The following is a 21,425-nucleotide window of genomic DNA, read 5'->3' as shown; positions in this document are numbered from 1 at the left end:
TATTGGGTGACCATATCAGTGCTGTATATTCCAGTTTTGGCTTTATCAGTGTTTGTAATATTTTCTTAATCATTTCCTTATCCAGGTATTTAAAGACCACCTTTACTGATCTCAAGTAATTGTATGTTTCTCCGACTATTTTATTTTTATGTTTATCTGGCGACATGTCTTTGGTGATGATTACTCCTAGGTCCCTTTCAAAACTTACTTTCTTTACTTCTTTTTTGTCAATTTTATACTGTCCTGATATTCTATTCTTGCTTTTCCCAAATTCGATTATACTGCATTTCTTGATGTTGAATTCTACTTCCCATTTCTTGCTCCACTCTGAGACTTTGTTCAGATCACTCTGTAATGAGTCACAGTCTATTTTGGAGTTTATTCTCTTTAATTACTTTGCATCATCCACAAAGAAATTCATGTAACATTCAATGCTTTCATCCATGTCATTTACATAGATAGCAAACATTATAAGAGCCAACATGTATTTACCTAGTTGTATTTTGCAGATAGGGGAGCTACGCATGTGTGTATTGCATTTTATAGTACGAGAGCTATGTCTGCAGTGACCTATTTTTGCATCTCTCCACATCCAGCATGTGTGTGCGCAGCATGTATGTGAACATTTGTGCATTCATGTGTTTGTATGTGAGAGTGAGGTTTTGTGGGTGCATGTGTATGTGTCTATATCATTCATACTCTGCAATTAGGTATCTGCATAAGGTTGCATCCCTGGGTGTGTTACACAGTGGACTAGACATCCTGCAGCTGTCAAAGACTCTAGTTGTCTCAGACTCTTTTGTGCCACTAGGCCTACTGCTGGATAGTCAAGTTAATGGACTGAGGAGTGAGCACCCTCTTTCCACTTAAAACACTATGCACAAGTTTCACTCCATACTAGATTTTGCCTCCAATTCACTCCTTACTTCCACCTTCTTTTTCTCTCTCTTCATATAAGAGGTCCTTCAGTGATGGGGAGGAAGGTGGTGGGGTCAGGCAGAGGTTGTTGCTGACAGCTCCTAATCCCCATACTGCACATGAGGCAGCTCTGGGGTGATGGGTGTCAACAGGCTGGGACAGGAACAACGGCGTCCCTCCCTCAGCAGCTCCCAGGGTGACTGGGCTGCCCTTTTCAGGATCTGCACTGCCCATCCCAGATAGGGAGAGGTCTAGCAAAGATGACCTAAATATTGCCTGTTTCAAACCTCCACAGGCAGGAATTGAGCCTGCCGTGGCAACCCACCATTTGGTCTTACTAACAACACTATGCAAACTAACAAAATTCTGACAGTAAGTACATGAAACATGCACACACTTCTCAACTTGACTGAAAATGAAGACTTCAAGTTTGCAGAGCTCCCACAGCACATATGTCAAAAAGATAGAATGTGGACATAGCTGCCTTCAGTGAAATGCATCTCTCAGGAAAGGTTCACTTACAAAAGTGGGAGAAGGTTACACCTTCTTGTATAGTTTGCCTGAGGGTACACAACACAAGTATGGAATTACCTTTGCTGTTAAGTCATCATTGTTCAATTCCATCCCTCTGAGTCCAGTAGCCCTTAATGAAATATTCATTAGCTGGCACATACCAATAGCAAGCAGTCCTATGCAATGCTGGTTGGTGTACAGTGGTAGCAGAAAGTTTAAGCACAAAATTACAGGTGCCCAAACTTTTTGCTAAACTCAAAACACACGAAAAATACCCATTTCCAATCAAACTTTTCCCTATTTTTAAATGCTAGCATCTGTACCAATATTTAGACAATATGCACCACTTGGCAAGTCTGTTTAGTGGCTCCTGGGACCACATGGTGTCAGTTTGTGAACATGTCGTATGTGGACTAGTCAACTTTTTGTGGTGGTCTCTGTTTTTGTGCCTTGATATCTCCGTAATGAGAAGTGGTAAAGAGCTGGGAAGAGACGCAATTGTTGCTATTATAATTTACTATAAGGAGGGTCATAAGTGTAAAGATATAGCCAATCATGTGGGAAGTGGAGTGCGGCAAGTGTAAAAGAGGACCAAGAAATTTCAAGACGGAGGAGGTGACGCCATTCCTACCCCCAAGCCTCTCTCTGGTCAGCCAAGGAAGATATCTAATTGTACTTCTAAGGTTATTAGGAGGCAGTTGGATAATGATCCAACAGCCATAGCTCAAAAACTGAAGGAAAATAACCCTACACTGCTGCAGGATGTTTCTGTAAGATGTATTTCTAATCATTTAGCCTCCGTTTTGAAATTTCTTGGTCCACTTTTGCACTTTCTGCACTTCAATTCCCACATGAGTGCTATATCTTCACACTTATAACCCTCCTTATAGAGGGTTGTAATAGCAATAATTGTCTCTTCCTGGCTCTTTACTACTTCCCATTACAGAGATATCGAGGCACAAAAACAAAGACCACCACAAAAAATTGACTAGTCCACGTGAGAGATGTTTACAAACTGACACCACGTGGTCTTGGGAGTGACAAAACAGAGATGCCAAGTGGTGCATATTGTCTTGTTTAAATAGTGGTACAGATGCTAGCATTGAAAAAAAGGGAAAAGTCTGATCGGAAATGAATATTTTTTGTGTGTTTTGAGTTTAGTAAAAAGTTTGGGCACCTGTAATTTTGCACCCAAACTTTCTGCCACCACTATATATCTACCCACCCTGGATGTAGACAAAGACATGAAAGATCACTTCTATATGCTGATCCACTCAATCATAAAAGCTGTCCCTTGCAAAGATAAAATTATGTTTCTCGGAAACTTCAATGCCAGAGTCAGCTGCACTTGTCATCTATGGGAAGGAGTCATTGGGTGCCATGGATTTGGTAAATGTAATGATAATGGCCTGTGCCTTCTTACCTTTTGCTCTCAGCATGAAGTGGCTATCACAAACACAATGTTCCAGCTCCAAAATATATTCAAAATTATCTGAATGCATCATAGGTCTAAATCTTGGCACCTCCTGGACTATATTATTGTGTGTCATTGCAATGTGAGGGACGTGCTCCTCACGCGCCACATGCGAGGAGGCGACGGATAAACTGACCATCATCTTGTCCAATCAATTCTAAAACTATGCATCCGACCACCAATGCATCGACAGGCACAGCTGAAACAGATAAACATCAATGTCCTCAATGACCTAGGAAAACGTGCCACTCTAAAAGAAGATCTCGCTGTACAGCTCACTGCCCTAGATCTCAATGACGCCCATGCAATAACAGATGACCTGACTGCGAGGTGGGACACCATGAGTGGCATACTCCTTGATGTCTCTCGGAGTATACTCAGCACTACAAAAAGGAGAATCAGGGAGTGGTTTAATGAGCAAGCGAAAGACATACATCTTATCCTATATATATAAAAAAAAAAAGCCAGGCAGCACTCACCAATTCAAACACCTCAACCCATGCAAAAATTGCAAAAACTTGCTCAAGGGTCCAATGCAAAACTAAATCCATGCAAAATGAGTGGTGGACCAAACTCGCACACAAAATTCAAAGCTCTGCCTATCCAGGGGACCAACAATAATTTTACATCACACTTAAAAGAGCTTATGGGCCCAAAAGAAAACCCTGTTCAGAGCACTGATGAAACCAAATTTATGACATAAAAATAAATCCTATATCATTCAGTCAAGCACTATGAGGAACTCCTCAATGAAGTAACCCAATAGACCCCTCTCTTCACGATGAATTACCTGACCTGCCTATTATGAATGACTTGACAATATGCCTACATATAAAGAAATAGAACTGGCTATTAGAAGCTTCAAAAACAATAAGGCATCCCTTTCAAATTACTGAAATTTTGTGGAGATGCTTTCATGCATTGTCTGCATAACATCATACAGAAAGTCTCAAGTTCTGGATTTTGCCCACAGAAGTGGAAGGATGCAGACATTATAAACTTGAACAAAAATAAAGGCAACAGGGCCATTTGCAGCAACAGCTGGGGTATCTCCCTCTTTGCAACTGCAGGGAAAGTATAATGCTCTTCAGGATATTATACAATGTAGCATAGCTTGTCTTGCCTGAATATTCTTGTGACTTAATAAAAAACAAAAACAAAAAAAACTCAGTACCATTGATGTGGTGTCTGTGGCAAAGCAACTCCAAGAGAAGACCAAATAACAACACCAAGATCTCCTCATGGTATTCTTTGATCTCTCCAAGGTGTTTGACACTTTGAATAGACCTTTCTGAGTTTGCAGTCCCTACCACAGATGCCATAGGGGAATCCACCTTTTGGATTCCATGGGACTTCTCAGGAAATTTAGATGCATCCCCACCCTACATTCTTAGCTGGGCTAAGAGCCCTATGTGAGGGATAAATGAACCGTGTAACCAGTACAGGGACAAAATCTGACCTATTCATGGTAGGCACAGGTGTCAAGTAGAGGTGCATCAGCACCCCCATCATATTCAACTTGTTCCTCATGGCTTTAATGATGATCACAAAATAACAGTTAAACCCTGCTGATGGTATATGCATATCCTGTCATTTAAATGTAAACTTATTCAACATATGACGCTTACAAGCAAGAATGCGGGTGACTGAGGAAACAATTCAAGTACTGCAATACTTCAACAATGCTGCCTTCACTTGCTCCTATCCTGATGGTTTTCACTACACCATCAATGCCATTGCTGATGTTTATGCCTGATCTGAACTTGCCATAAACCAAAAATTCTCGATACAAGTCTACCTCCACACAGACCCATTGAAATCCACATCAGCAACTAACAACTACAGAACATCTTGCAGTTCACATGTCTAGGCTCTGTACTGATAAACTCCTGTGACCTCACAGGTGAGGTAAAATGATGCATTGGGCTGGCTTCCACTGTTTTTGGAAGGCTATCCACAGGGTGTTCCTGAATATGGACCTATCTTCACCCAAAGTGTTTGAGTACAAAGCAGTCTATCCATTTTCCTGTATAGTAGCAAGTCATGGGTACCTTATCAATGCCACACAGAGAAATTGGAAGCTTCACAAACCATGTGTCTGCAGCACATACTGGAACTCAAATGGTGGCACAAGATCCCACATTTGGAAAATTGCTCATGAGTGCGAACTGACCCCCTCAAGATGATCCTAATGCAATGTCAACTGTGCTGGCTGGGGCATACTTTGTTTCCAAGGACAGCCTTCCTCACTAGATCCTGTTAGCTCACTTCAGGCAGCCAGCAGGTGGGTGACCTATGCAAGGGCTTTAAAGACATGAAAATATTGTGAAAAAAATGTAGCATTGAGCCAAACAACCTGCAAGCTCTTGCACTCAACTGTCAAGCATAGCACAAAATCTGCTGCACTGGGACAGAACAGTTCACAACCCACAGATCAACAGCAACAATGCTGATGTGCCCCACAGAATCCAAAAGGTAACTTCTCCTGTGGTGTCTGTAGCCACATCTGCAAATCCAGAACTGAACTCTTCAGCCATCAACAAGTCCACCAAATGTAGATATGCTCAATCCAAACCATAGAATTTCTAGACCTTCTTGTAGTCAAGCATGGAGTGGTGTCATTGTTGCCTATGATAGACAACTTTAAGCAGATAAAGTAAATAAGAGCAGATAAAGTAAATAAGCATATAATTCAAAATTGTTTTGGATCATGTACTGGACTCATGATGAACAACTGTTCACACCCATTCCCAGTAAGAGCTCAGATTTTGTATATTCTATGACTAAATCTTGTGACCTTACATACACACAACACCCTCATCCTTTGCTCAGGTGGGTGGTAATGGTTTGCAGATATGAGAAACTTTTACCCTTCAGCATTGGGTGGCAGTTCAGCAATGCTATCCACACCATCATTTTTGTTTGTGTGTGTATGTGTATATATATTTACCTAGTTGTATTTACCTAGTTGTATTTTACGGGAAGGGGAGCTATGCTCATGTATGTATGTATGTGTATTTACCTAGTTGTATTATAATGGGAAGGGGAGCTATGCTCGTGGTGACCCGTTTTTGTATCTTGCAAGATCAAGTTTGTTCTTAAATTCTTGTATCGTGTTTGCACACACTATTTTTTTTATCCAATTTGTTCCATATATCTATCACTCTGTGTGGGAAGCTGTTTTTTTTCAGGTCTCTTCTGTAGTTATCCTTTTTGAGTTTCATTGCATGTCCTCTTGTTTTCCCTCTGTCCCACTTTAATAAGTCCTCTCTATCAAGGCGTTCTTTTCCTTTCATAATTCTGTAGATGGTTAGTAGGACCTCTCATTCTCTTCTTTGTTCCAAGGATGGCAATTCCAGTTTGGCCAGTCTTTGTTCTTATGTTAGGTTTGAAAGTGTTGGGGCCATCTTTGTTGTTGCTCTTTGTATTCTTTCTAATTTTCTTATATACTTTTTTGTACTCGGTGACCATATCAGGACTGTATATTCCAGTTTTGGCCTTATCAGTATTTGTAATATTTTCTTAATCTTTTCCTTATCCAGGTATTTAAAGGCCACCTATATTGATCATAACAACTTGTATGTTTCTCCACCTATTGTAAGCATGTGCATGTGTTTAACTATGGATAAGTGTGTGTGTGTATTTACCTAGTTTATCTAGTTGAATCTCATGGGAAGGGGAGCTATGCTCATGGTATCCAGTCTTTATACCTCGCAGTGTCTAGTTTGCTCTTAAATTCATGTATGGTTTTTGCACACACTATTGTTTTGTCCAGTTTGTTCCAGATGTCCACTGCTCTGTGTGGAATTTTTTTTATCAGGTCTCTTCTATAACTATCCTTTTTGAGTTTCATTCCATGTCCTCTTTTGAATCTCTTATCCCAATATAGTAAGTCCTCTCTATCAATGATGTCTGTGCCTTTCATTATTCTTAAGATAGTCTGTAGGTTGCCTCTCTCTCCTCTTTGTTCCAAAGTCGGGAATTTCAATTTACTATTACCTAATTGTATTTACCTAGTTGTATTTTATGGGAAGGGCAGCTATGCTCGTGGTGTCCTGTCTCTATATCTCGTTTTATCTTGACTGTTTTTGCACACACCACATTCTCATCTAACCTGTTCCAAACATCTATTATCCTGTGGGGAAAGCTGTTCTTTTTTAGGTCTCTTATATAATTGTCTTTCTTGATTTCCTTTCCATGTCCTCTTGTATCTCTACTATTCCATTTTATTAGATCCTTTCTATCAATAATTTCCATGCCTTTCATCATTCTATAGTTATCAAGTCTCCTCTCTCTCTTTTTTGCTCCAATGTCTGTAGTTCAAGTTTTGCCAGCCTCTCCTTATATGATAGTTCTGAGAGCATTGGTACCAATTTTGTAATTGCTCTTTGTATTCTTTCAAGATTTGTTATACATTTTTTTGCACTTGGTGACCACAGCATTGCTGCATAATCCAATTTTGGTCTTATCAAAGTGACTAGTATTTTCTTCACCATTTCTTCATTCAGGTATGTAAATGCCACTTTGATTGATCTTATTAAATTATAATTTTCAAAAATTTTGTTTATATGTTTCTCAGGGGATATACTATTCATAATAATGACTCCTAGCTTTCCCTTTTTCCACTTTTTTTTATTCCTTCCTCTCCCAATTCATATGATCCCACTATTCTTTTTTTGCTTCTTCCAAATTCCATTATACTACACTTCTTAATGTTGAATTCCATCTCCCACTTCCTACTACATTCCCATACTTTATTGAGATCATCCTGCAGTGACTCACAAACATTTTTGCATCAACCAATATGTGGTCACTTTAACTTATTGTTGTCTTATATTCAATCTTGTCCACTATTTCAGGTTCTGATGTGATTATTAGGTCCAGTCTCAATGGTTCTTCCTCATTTCTATACCTAGTATTCTCTTGTATCCATTGCATCATTGTATGTTCTATAATCATATCAAGTAGTACATTTCTCCATAGGTCATCTCCACCCTTCGCTGTCATCTCTTCCAAGCAGATTTCTTTACAATTAAAGTCACCCATTATAACTATTCTTCCTCCATCTTCCATTATCTTATTTAGTGTTATCCTTGTGTCTTCTAACATATTCTTGTGTGCTCTCTCTTCCCACAAAACCGTTTTAGGAGGCACATAATTTACCACAAACTTCCTGCTCTTCTTGTCCCTATCCTCTATTTCCATCATAATCATTTCCACTCTATTCTTTCCATATGTAACATTCCTCACACATATATCCTTCTTAGTCAGGAACATAACTCCACCACCTTGTTTTACTTCTCTGTTTCTAATCCAATAATTTTATACACCATGTCCTACACTCTTTGGTGGTAATGGACCTTTCAATTTTGCCTCCACAATTCCCATTATATCAGGTTCTTTTTCTTTCAAGTAATCATTCAGTTCATTCAAGCCTGTTATTAATCCATCTATATTTGTGAAGGACACTTTTAATTTTCTGTTACCTCCATCCTCCTTTCCGTTTCCCTTCTGTTTTTCTCTCCTATGAACCATTTCCTCACTTTCTTATCCACTACTCTCCGATAGAATTTCTCTTCGTCTGACTCTGTTCTGTTCTCGTTTTATTTTTCTTAGCTTTGATTTTTTTTCCTCTTTCTCCTATTTATTCATCTCTCTATTTATCCATACCTGTATGCACTGATCACTTTTTGCTAGTTTCCCTGTTTTTGATAAGACATTCTCTGCTGTCATTTGTGATCTGAATTTAATCTTAACTGGTCTGGTCTTGTCTATACTGTATTTCCCTAGCCTATATATTTCTCCAATTTTTTTCCCTATTTCCTGTTCATCTTCTTCAAATATTTTCAATACCTTGTTCACTTTTTCTTACTCCTCTCTTACTCTTGTGGTCCTATTTGGATTATGCTTCTCTTCCATTTCTAATATAATTATACATTCTTTTATTTGCCAAGTCTCTTACTATATTCTCCTTCTCTCTCATCACTTTAATAATTGTGTCCTTAGTTTGTTCTTTCATCTGTTGTTTCACTATATCTCTAAATTCAATTTTATTATCCTCCTGAACTTTTTCCCAACCCTTTACCTCTTAGGCTATAGACCCTTTATTCTTTTTATTATTCCTCTTTAATTCCTGATTCTCATTCTTTACTTCTTTTAACTGTCTTTTTCTTCTATTTCTTTATTTAGGTTTTGGTTCTCCTTCTTTAGTTCTTCCAATTTATCAACACTTTGTGTAATTAGGGCGAGTTGGCTAAACCTAACATCCCATGATTCATTCATTTTTGTTAGTTTTTCCTCTAGATTTGCTAATAGAGGGAATTGTCATCTCCTCCCTTATTAAATCCATAGAAATAATTATCTCCACTTTCTATTGATCTGCTCTTATCTATATTTCTACTTTTGATCCCTTTGCTGACTTGTTCAACTTCAGCTGTGTCATGTGCGCACCTTTTGTTTACACTCCTAACTTCTGGGGCCTATTCCTCCCCTTCCTCATTTTCTTCCATTTTTCTCAATAATTCCTCCCCTTCTCCTTCCCACTACACCACGAGCTTTCCTCTTCTCTACTAATACAATACAGGTACTCCCTCATCACTGAAATCCACAAAAAATGCGTTTTTTCCCGGAGTTCCAATCTTCCCTGTCAGTCCGACATGTGTGTATTTACCTAATTGTATTTTATGGGAAGGGGAGTTATCCTCGTGGTGTCCCGTCTCCATATCTCATTTTATCTAGACTGATTTTAAATCTGTGTATCATTTTTGCACACACCACATTTTCATCTAACTTGTTCCAAACATCTATATACCCTGTGGGGAAAACTGTTCTTTTTTAGGTCTCTTCTATAACTGTTTTTCTAGATTTTCTTTCTGTGTCTTCTTGTATCTCTACTATCCCATTTTATTATATCTTCTCTATCAATAGTTTGTATGCCTTTCATGATTTTATAAATAGTTATCAAATCTCCTCTCTCTTTTCTTTGCTCTAATGTCTGTAGCTCAAGTTTTGCTAGTCTCTCCTCATATGATAGTTCTGAGTGTTGGTGCCAATTTCATAATTGCTTTTTGTATTCTTTCAAGTTTTGTTGTACATTTTTTTTGTACTTGGTGACCACGTCGTCACTGCATAATCCAATTTTGGTCTTATCAAAGTGACTAGTATTTTCTTCACCTTTTTTTCATTCAGGTATGTAAATGCCACTTTGATTGATCTTATCAAATTATAGGTTTCTCCAAAAAAAAAATTTCTATATGGTTCTCAGGGGACATATTATTCATAATAATGACTCCCAGGTCTTTCTCATTTTCTATTTTTTTCATTTCTTCTCCCAATATATATGATCACACTATTCTTTTTTTGCTTCTTCCAAATTCCATTATACTACACTTCTTAATATTGAATTCCATCTCCCACTTCCTACTCCATTCCCATATTCTATTGAGATCACTCTGCAGCGATTCACAATCTTCCACAGTGTTAACTTTTTTCAACAATTTTGCATCGTCCGCAAAGAAGCTCATATAACTTTCAATTCCTTTATCCATATCATTAATATATATAGCAAACATTATTGGGGCCAGAACTGTTCTTTGTGGAACTCCACTAATCACTTCATCCCAATTAGAATGTATCTTATCACCGCTCTCACTTTTCTTTCATGCAAAAAGTCTTCCATCCACTTCAGCAGTTTGTCCTGTATTCCTCCTGCAGTTTCTAATTTCTTCAGCAATTCCTTATGTGGCACCTTATCAATAGCTTTTTTTAAGTTTAGAAATGCACAATCAGCCCATCCATCTCTTCCTTGTATTACATTTATTAGCCTTGAATAGAAACACATTAAGTCTGTGATGCATGATCGTCCTTGTCTAAATCCAAACTGCCTTGGATTTAGTACACTGTTTTTTTTTCCAAATGCCTTACCCATCTACTTTTGATCATTCTTCCACAAATTTTAGCTATCGTACTTGTAAGAGAGACTGGTCTATAGTTAGTAGGGTCTTCCTTGTTTCTCCCTTGTTTCCTTCTTTCAATGAACTGCTTATTAGACTATGTATTTTGTCTGTTAGTTCATTCCTGCATTCTTTCAAAATCCAGTTTGCCATTTCATCTGGGTCATGTGATTTTCAGACATCAAAATTACTCAAGTGATTCATAACTTCTTTCCTTGTTACTTCTATCTCTTTCACAGAGGGGACTTTCTCTTCCCACTCATCTCTAAGTTGTATGTTCTCCCTCGTAAACACCCATTTAAAATGCTTGTTAATAATTTCTGCCATTTCTATTTCTTCTGTGTCTTCTAATCCTCCTTGTCATAGTTTCACTAATTCTTATTTATTTTTCAATTTGTTGTTTACAAATCTATGAAATAGTTTTGGTTGATCTTTACATTTTTCTATGACATCTTTTTGTATTTTCTCTTTTCTTCTCTACACACTTGTACATACTGATTTCTATAACTAGTATATATTTTCCATTTTTCAGGTCTTTTGTCTTCTTCAATTTTATCCAAGCTTTATCCCTTTTGTCTTTTAACTCCCTACATCTTTTGTTGTACCAGCACTTTACATATCCTTTTCTTGTTTTTGTCTTGGAACAAACTTTTCCACTCCTTTATAAATTTTTGTCAAAATATTCCATTTCTCTTCTACTTTTGTTTCCTCCTTGTGTATCCTTTCCCAGTCTGCTTTTTGAAACAATTCTCTTCTCTTATCAATTTTTTTTCCATATATCAATCTTCCCTTTCTATATTGTTCGTCATTTCCATGTATTTTTCCTCACTTAGTTCCAGTTCAACCAATATGTGGTCACTTTTACTTATTGGTGTCTTATATTCAATCTTGTCCACTATTTCAGGTTCTGATGTGATTATTAGGTCCAGTCTCAATGGTTCTTCCTCATTTCTATACCTAGTATTCTTTTGTATCCATTGCATCATTGTACGTTCTTTAATCATATCAAGTAGTACATTTCCCCATAGGTTTTCTCCACCTTTCACTGTCATCTCTTCCCAGCAGACTTCTTTACAATTAAAGTCACCCATTATAACTATTCTTCCTCCATCCATTATTATATTTGGTGTTATACTTGTGTTTTCTAACATATTCTTGTGTTCTCTCTCTTCCCACGAAGCCGTTTTAGGAGGCACATAATTTACCACAAACTTCCTGCTCTTCTTGTCCCTGTCCTCTATATACATCATAATCATCTCTACTCTATTCTTTCCATATGTAACATTCCTCACATTTATATCCTTCTTAGTCAGAAACATAACTCCACCATTTTGTTTTATTTCTCTGTTTCTAATACAATAATTATATACACCATGTCCTACACTGTTGGGTGGTAATGGACCTTTCAATTTTGCCTCCACAATTACCATTATGTCGGGTTCTTTTTCCTTCAGGTAATCATTCAGTTCATTCAAGCCTGTTATTAAGCCATCTATATTTGTGAAGGACATTTTTAATTTTCTGCTACCTCCATCGTGTTTTGTGTTTCCCTTCCATTTTTCTCTGCTATGAGCCATTTCCTCACTTTCATATCCACTATTCTCCAATAGAATTTCTCTTGGTCTGACTCTGTTCTGTTCTCGTTTTTTTCCTTTAGCTTCTATTCTTTTTCTTTTCTCTTCCTCTCTTTACACTTTATTCATCTCTCTTTTTATCCATACCTGTTTATATAGATCATTTTTTGCTAGTTTCCCTGTTTTTGATATGATATTCTCTGCTGTCATTTGTGACCTGAATTTAACCATAATTGGTCTGGTCTTATCTATATTGTACTTCCCTATTCTATATATTTCTTCAATTTCTTTCCCTGTTTCTTGTTCATCTTCTTGAACTACTTTTAATAACTTGTTTACTTTTTCCTTCTCCTCCTTTACTCTTGTAGTCCTATTTGGATTATGCTTCTCTTCCATCCCCAATATAATTATACATTTCTTTTTATCCACTAAGTCTCTTACTATATTTTCCTTCTATCTCATCACTTTAATAATTGTGTCCTTAGTTTGTTCTTTCATCTATTGTTTTACTATATCTCTAAATTCAATTTTGTTGTTCTCTTGAACTTTTCCCCAGCCCTGTACCTCTTTAGCTATGGACTCTTTATTCTCTTTATTATTATTCTTTAATTCCTCATTCTCATCCTTTACTTCTTTTAACTGTCTTTTTAATTATTCTATTTCTTTATTTAGGTTTTGGTTCTCCTTCTTTAGTTCTTCCAATTTATCAACTCTGTGTAATCCGTGTAAGTTGACTGAACCTAACCTCCCACTGTTTGTTCATTTTTGCTAGTTTTTCCTCTAGACTTGCTAATGAGGGGAGGTTGTCTTCTCCTCCCTCATGAAATCCATGGAAATAATTATCTTCACTTTCCATTGCGCTGCTCTTTTCTATATTTCTAATCTTTACATTTTTACTAATCTGTTTGACTTCACCTCTGTCATCTGTGCATCTCTTGTTGATATTCCTTCTGACTTCCAAGGCTCATTCGTCCCCTTCCTAATTTCCTTCAATTTTCCTCAGTAATCCCTCCCCTTCCCGCTTTTCTTCACCTTCCCACTACACCACGAGCTTTCCCCTTCCCTACTAATACAACACAGGTACTCCATCGTCATCGAGATTCGCGAAAATTGTATTTTTTCTGGAGTCCAATCTTTGCTGTCACTTCGACTGTCATGTGTGTGTGTATGTATGTTTTTTGGTGCTTTTAAATGGGTTTAGTGCTTTTTGCCTGGTCCATACTTTTATTTTTTATCTGTTTTTGTGTTGTTCAGGTATCACTTAATTTGTATTTACTCATTTTTTGTATTTACAACATTTGTATAATTCTATAGGATTTTATCTAGTAGCCTGTTCTAGAGGATTATTGAGGAATACCATGTAATTTGCACAAGTAACACATATATAGCACCATGCTAACCTATGAGTTCATGCAATAGGTAAAGGATACAAAACTTTGCATAACCCAAGGTTCTCTGGTAGATGCATTACAATAGATGCAAATACCAAAGATATGTACAGCAGAGTACATGTATGCTCTCAGTACATGTTCATGTTTCATAGGCGGATGGGTTGCTTACCTTTGTCTCAGCAGTGCCTCAGCACGAATTGCAGGCACTTCCCTCACATTGATGCTGCTGCTGGCCCACAATCGTGCGTGCTGGTGAAAGCTTGCTGCTGCCTGCCTGATGTCTGCCTGCTGTATGGGATGCACTAAGGTCTCATCCAACTGCCTAAACCTGCTCTTACCTCATTTCCTCCTGCAGTAATTACTTTTACACCTCTTACATATTACCTGCATTCTCGATATCTGCTAACAGCGTGCAACTTGACAAGTTAACTTCGTGCTAAGTCAGTTACCTGCGTGCATAGTTACCTGGCTTCTGGTGGACTGAGTGACCTGCTGGCGGGCTCGGGCGCGCGGCGGGGACTCTTGCTTCTGGAGCGCGACAGGTGGAGCGACGGCGAGTCAGTAGGTGCGGCAGAGTGGCTGCGGGCGCGGGGGTGGGCGTGGGAATTGGCTGGAAGGCTAAGGTCCTTGGCCCGGTTATACCTTGCGTCCTCCCTGCCCACCACCGTCCCAGATCGGCGTCGGCCCGGAGGCGACATGTCCCGCCGCGACCTGTGGTCCAGCCCGCCCGCGCTCCCCGCCACCACCATGCGGTCCTCCGGCGGCGGGCTGCAAGGATGCATGCCCATACACCGTTACTACTACGCTACAGGGTTCGAGCAGGACGCTAGGGGCTCCTACCAGTAACGGGGCCGAGTGGGTGGCATGGGAGGGCAAGCAAGCCACCTAACTAAGAGGAGGAGGTGGAGAGAAAATAGGAAGAGAAAAAGGAAGAGGAAGAGGAAGAGGAAGAGGAGCAGGAGGAAGAGGAGGAGCCGCCCTATTTGCGTTATCTTCTGCGGCGCCGTGGCCGTATGGTGTAAGGGCATCAATAGTAGTTTTGGTGATAGAGGTGATAGTGTTGGTGTTCCAGCAACTAGAGTGGTGGTAATTGTGGAGGCAGTGGCAGTACAAGTAATAAGAGCAAAACACCAAGGTTGAGTTATATTTGCTAAGTAAAGACTTGAAGATGATGCAGTTTCATAAGAAATTATTATTGTGTTGGTGCCAGTGAAGATAGTAATGGAAAAGAAGAGGCAACCATTGTGGTAGGCAGGATAATGGTGGTAGTGGTGGCATCAATTGAGATATTATGCATGGTGGTTATGATTATAGTTGAAGGAGCAATGAAAATGAGAGAAATGTTTTAGTAAAAATTACAATCAAAGAAATGACAACGTAGGTAATGAAGGTTGTTTGTAGTGAAGATGGTGATGTAATGGTAATGTAGTAGTTCTGGTAATATCAGTTGAAATTATGACAGCACTAGTGATGGTGATAATGTTGATGGCAAAAGAGAAGAAATTATGCTTGAAATGAGGGTGTATGGGTGATGGTCTTCTACATCAGAGGTGGGCAACCTTTTGCCAAAATTGACCATTCTCTGATGCAAAAATGTCTCATGTGGCAATTGAAATTGCTTGGGGTGTATTATTCAAGTATTGAGAAAAAAAAATCAAATTTTTATAAATTATATATATATATATATATATATATATATATATATATATATACATATATATACATATACATATGCATATATACATATATATGCATATATACATATATATGCCCATATATATATGCATATATACATATATATACATATATATATACATATATATACATTATATATATAATATATATATATATACATATATATATACATATATGTATGCATATTATATATATATATATACATATATATATATATGTATGCATATTATATAATATATATATATATACATATGTATATATATATATATATATATATATATATATATATATATATATATATATATATACAGTCGAACCTCGAAAGCCCGGACTAATTGGGGGTAAGGGTTGTCCGGTCATGTCAAAAGTCCGGTCATCGAAAATTCCTCCCTAACACCCGTAGATTTTCGTAGCGGTATACGTATAGGTAATGTATGATATGGCATAGGAACACATAAGAATAATACTCTAACACTGTAATAATAACAATACTGTAATAATAATACTATAATACTAATAATTCTGTAATAATAATTGTAATACAGGCATATAAATGTACTGTATATACAGTGTACTGTACTGTATTTTTTATTACGTACACTGTAAATATCGGAAGGTATGCACGCGAGACAGTGGTGGCGGCCAGGATTGCCGCGTTTTCTACACTGCCGTGTAGAATGGGAGTGTTGCCATACCGGGGCATACATTTTTCTCGGGCGTGTGACTTTCATAGCAAGATGTACTTGTCAAATTTTGACAAAATGTTGGTTCTAGTTTTTTATTCTTGAATGTATATAAAGCCCCCATGCCCTAACATATTCAGCAAGATATACAAAATATTTTTTTATATTATTATCGCTAAAAGAAAGCTGAAACTTTAGCGTAGATTTTTTCTACACGGTAAAAACGTATCTTTTGGATTATGATATTTTATAAGTAACACAATTACCAATAAGTCATATCTTGATGTACCATTTATTATTTGATTACTAGTTCTATGATTTTTAAACAAAAGTTTGATTTTTTTTTTTAATGTTTTTAACGGCCCGCTGATATGTAGAAAAACATTCCTCATGTCCTTGTGCAGTTGCCACATGCCGCTATTTTACTACGTTTTTGTACAAAATTCTACGAAACGGGAGCCCTGGTGGCGGCTTGACTGGGCCGGGTTTGAGTACACGTGTACGGCCGTCGCTGCCACCTACCGGACAAATAGGGAACTTTGCTTGAAAAGTCTGCCCTTTGTTCATTTCGACCGGTCGTACGAGGGTCCGGGCATTCGGGGTCCGGGCTTTCGCGGTTCGACTGTATATATATATATATATATATATATATATATATATATACATATATATATATATATATATATATATATGTACATATATATGTATGCATATATGTACATATATACATATATATATATATATATATATATATGTATGCATATATATACATATATATATATTGTATATATACATATATACATATATTATATATATACACATTTATATATATAAACATTTATATATATATATATATATACATATATATACATGAATATATATGTATACATATATATACTGTACATATATATACATATATATATATATATATATATATATACATATACATATATATATATTTATGAATATTGTATATGTATATATATATACATATATATACATATATATATATATATATATATTGTTGGTACATTGTGACAAGTTGATGAAGGTGGAAAAAGAAGTCACGGGTCTAGTTCCGAGTTACTGAGTTTATTCCTGACCGGTTTCGCTCTATGCTTCTTCAGAGGAATGTGACTCTGGAGTGAAGCTGGCGGTATACATAGTCTGAGTAAGACCGCGTTCCCTCCTTGGAGGTGGGTTACGTTTGGTTGTACAATGGTTTTTAATATAATGAACAATAGTGATAATAATACAATAAATTGTTGTAATGTTATTACAAAACAGCTCCGGTGTGTGTGGAATGTTGATCGAGGGTGTAACATTGTAAGTGAAGTGAGTGGTGTAGAAATGTGTGAATCCTAAATAGTGTCATATGATAACTTATAGTATTAAATAATATAATAATATAAAGATAAATATCCAGATAAATGAATGAAATAAAATGAAAATACAAATAAAAATAAAAATAAAAATAAATATAAATAAAAATAAAAACATATAAATAAATATAAATAAATAAATAAGTAAAAATGTGCTTATCATATGACACTTTTTAGGATTCACACATTTCTACACCACTCACTTCACTTACAATGTTACACCCTCGATCAACATTCCACACACACCGGAGCTGTTTTGTAATAACATTACAACAATTTATTGTATTATTATCACTATTGTTCATTATATTAAAAACCATTGTACAACCAAACGTAACCCACCTCCAAGGAGGGAACGCGGTCTTACTCAGACTATGTATACCGCCAGCTTCACTCCAGAGTCACATTCCTCTGAAGAAGCATAGAGCGAAACCGGTCAGGAATAAACTCAGTAACTCGGAACTAGACCCGTGACTTCTTTTTCCACCTTCATCATATATATATATATATATATATATATATATATATATATATATATATATATATATATATTTGAATATCTGGGGAGCAGATTCTCTTGTATGCATGCATTGTTAAAATCGACAGCGTTAGTGAGGTTGTTGATCTTCTTGTGAGTATTCTCCAGTTTTCTAACCAATATTCTGCCATTTAGAGGGTGGGCATAGACCAAGTTGCCAAAATGATTCATTTATTTCAACGTTTCGTCTAACAAAGAGACATATTCAGGAAATTCTGTAACATAGATAATAATGACGTACAGAAATATAGAAAACAACATGTAAATCTAACCAATTATACAAATATAGAAGCAAATATCAATAAATGCGCAAATTCGCACAAATTAATACTATACATGGGCTGATGGGGACCGTTACTTACAATAGTTAAAAGGTCCGATGAAATGACGAAGAAAACCCTTCGCTCGGTGACATATATACGCACCTAGCCGGCTTGGGTGGTGGTGGAGGGCGGGAGAGGGGGCGGGGGTGGTATCTCATTAATACGTGAAGAAGAGGGTTGGGGGAGGGGTTGGGGGGTTAGGGGGTTGCGGGGTCGGTTGGGGGGAGGATGGAAGGAGTGGGTAGGAGGAGGTGGAGGGGGGGTTTCGGAGAGAGGTCATGCTCGGTAGTAGCTTGGACGTGCTGCTAAACAAAGCGATGACAAAAGTCATGTTGCATTGGATATTAATGATAGGACTACATTCTCTGATAAACATAGCTTCTACAAGCTTAAGTTTATGTACATCCCTATTGCTTGCTATAATCCTAGTGTTTGAAACTAGGTATTCACGGGTGGCTGTTAGGTTATGGTATTTCATTAAGTGATGTTTTATAGCCCCATTTTGTAAATGCATAGTTATTCTCCTACTGAGACTACATCTAGTAAAACCAATATATGCTGTTTGACGGGCTACACAGTTCCCGGTGCTACAGGTGAATTCATAAACACAATTAGTTTTAGACATAGTCTCAGTATTACTATTTAAGTTATTAGTTTCAAACACTAGGATTATAGCAAGCAATAGGGATGTACATAAACTTAAGCTTCTAGAAGCTATGTTTATCAGAGAATGTAGTCCTATCATTAATATCCAATGCAACATGACTTTTGTCATCGCTTTGTTTAGCAGCACGTCCAAGCTACTACCGAGCATGACCTCTCTCCGAAACCCCCCTCCACCTCCTCCTACCCACTCCTTCCATCCTCCCCCAACCGACCCCGCAACCCCCTAACCCCCCAACCCCTCCCCCAACCCTCTTCTTCACGTATTAATGAGATACCACCCCCGCCCCCTCTCCCGCCCTCCACCACCACCCAAGCCGGCTAGGGTTTTCTTCGTCATTTCATCGGACCTTTTAACTATTGTAAGTAACGGTCCCCATCAGCCCATGTATAGTGATAATTTGTGTGAATTTGCGCATTTATTGATATTTGCTTCTATATTTGTATAATTGGTTAGATTTACATGTTGTTTTCTATATTTCTGTACGTCATTATTATCTATGTTACAGAATTTCCTGAATATGTCTCTTTGTTAGACGAAACGTTGAAATAAATGAATCATTTTGGCAACTTGGTCTATGCCCACCCTCTAAATGGCAGAATATTGGTTAGAAAACTGGAGAATACTCACAAGAAGATCAACAACCTCACTAACGCTGTCGATTTTAACAATGCATGCATATATATATATATATATATATATATATATGCATATATATGTATTACATATATATATATATATATATAAATATATTACATATATATATAAATATATTTATATATTTATATTATATATACATATATATACATATATATATATATATATATACATATATATATATATATATATATATGTATTACATATATATATATATATAAATATATTACATATATATAAATATATTTATATATATATATATATATATATTACATATATATATATATAAATATATATATACATACATATATACATATAAATGTATATAAATATGTATATATATAATTTATATATATATATATACATATATGTATACATATATATATATATATAATGTATGTGTATATATGTATATGTATATATATAATTATATATATATGTATATATATAATTATATATATGTATATATATATTATATATATGTATATATATATATATATATATATATATATATATATATATACAGGTACTCCTCGTTTAACGACGACAATTGGGATCAGCGCGCCGTCGTAAACCGAAATGGTCGTTAAGCGAAAGTGTATACATATACAAACATGTACTGTATGTACAATGTCCAGCAATACATGTATCTTTATTTTCGGGTATTTTCCCTCTTTTATACAGTACATTAAAGCTTTATTTACTGTTTATTTACGGTGGTTAGTTTCCTAAAATTACCGTATATGACCAAATCCGCGTATGCTGACATTCCATATTGAATACCGGGGTATTTTTTTAGTTTCGACCATGGGCGCAATATAGCAATAGAAAATTAATTCTCAATTTTGTAAATTAAAATGTATCAACGTAATATGCAATTTTGTGGGCGGAAATGAAAGTAAAAAATACCTTGCTACAAGAAAATATGCTAATGAACGAAGTCGGTAGCATAAGCTCGGGACGCCATCTTGTCGTCTGCCAACGTCTCTCACGACGACGACAACAACGACGAGCCGGATGACATTTAATTTGCTGGTAATGATTTATTAAACACAGGTTAGGTTAGTTTAGTTTAGGTTAGACGAATTAATTTATCATCCTTTCATTTCTTCGACATCGGCATCTATCATAACAAACATGGTGTACCATTCGTCCGACATGACTTCGTTACTTACGAAATCTGTTTTAGCATTTTTTTCCGCTCACAAAATTGCATATTACGTTGATACATTATCATTTATAAAATTAATAATTAATTTTCTATTGTTATATTGCGCCCATGGTCGAAACTAAAAATTTACCACTACCGGTATACACTGTACCCCAGGTAGTTTTTGCAGCTTGCAGGATGGTAATGTAGACCTAAGCTTCAGAACACTTTACCTCACAGCTAATATCCACCGTACAAGTTCATTTATAACATCATACAAATTTGCCTCAGCCAACTTAATTATTGTACACGACGTCGTAACTTCGGGAGATTTACGTTAAACGACGTCATAAAGCCCGTCGTTACTCCGAGTTGTCGTTAACCGAGTAGGTCGTTCAGAACACTTTACCTCACAGCTAATATCCACCGTACAAGTTCATTTATAACATCATACAAATTTGCCTCAGCCAACTTAATTATTGTACACGACGTCGTAACTTCGGGAGATTTA

General features: G+C 36.7%; 1 protein-coding gene across 12 annotated transcripts in view; it reads right to left on the bottom strand.

Moving 5' to 3' along the window:
• Rim (Rab3 interacting molecule) overlaps positions 1-21,425 on the bottom strand; it is a 651,951-nt gene that overhangs the window by 314,673 nt on the left and 315,853 nt on the right. For 11 of the 12 annotated variants that reach the window (XM_076188289.1, XM_076188288.1, XM_076188280.1 and 8 more), the window contains exon 12: positions 14,288-14,590. The exons of the other annotated variant lie outside the window; for it this stretch is intronic. In XM_076188289.1, the coding sequence (XP_076044404.1) occupies positions 14,288-14,590 (303 nt within the window). The remainder of the gene's footprint in view (positions 1-14,287; positions 14,591-21,425) is intronic. 12 annotated transcript variants of the gene reach the window in all.

Source organism: Oratosquilla oratoria, chromosome 7, assembly GCF_046742065.1.
Source record: "Oratosquilla oratoria isolate Oo_2021 chromosome 7, ASM4674206v1, whole genome shotgun sequence".
Taxonomy (NCBI): Eukaryota; Metazoa; Arthropoda; class Malacostraca; order Stomatopoda; family Squillidae; genus Oratosquilla; species Oratosquilla oratoria.
This window is presented reverse-complemented; position numbering and strand designations above follow the sequence as displayed.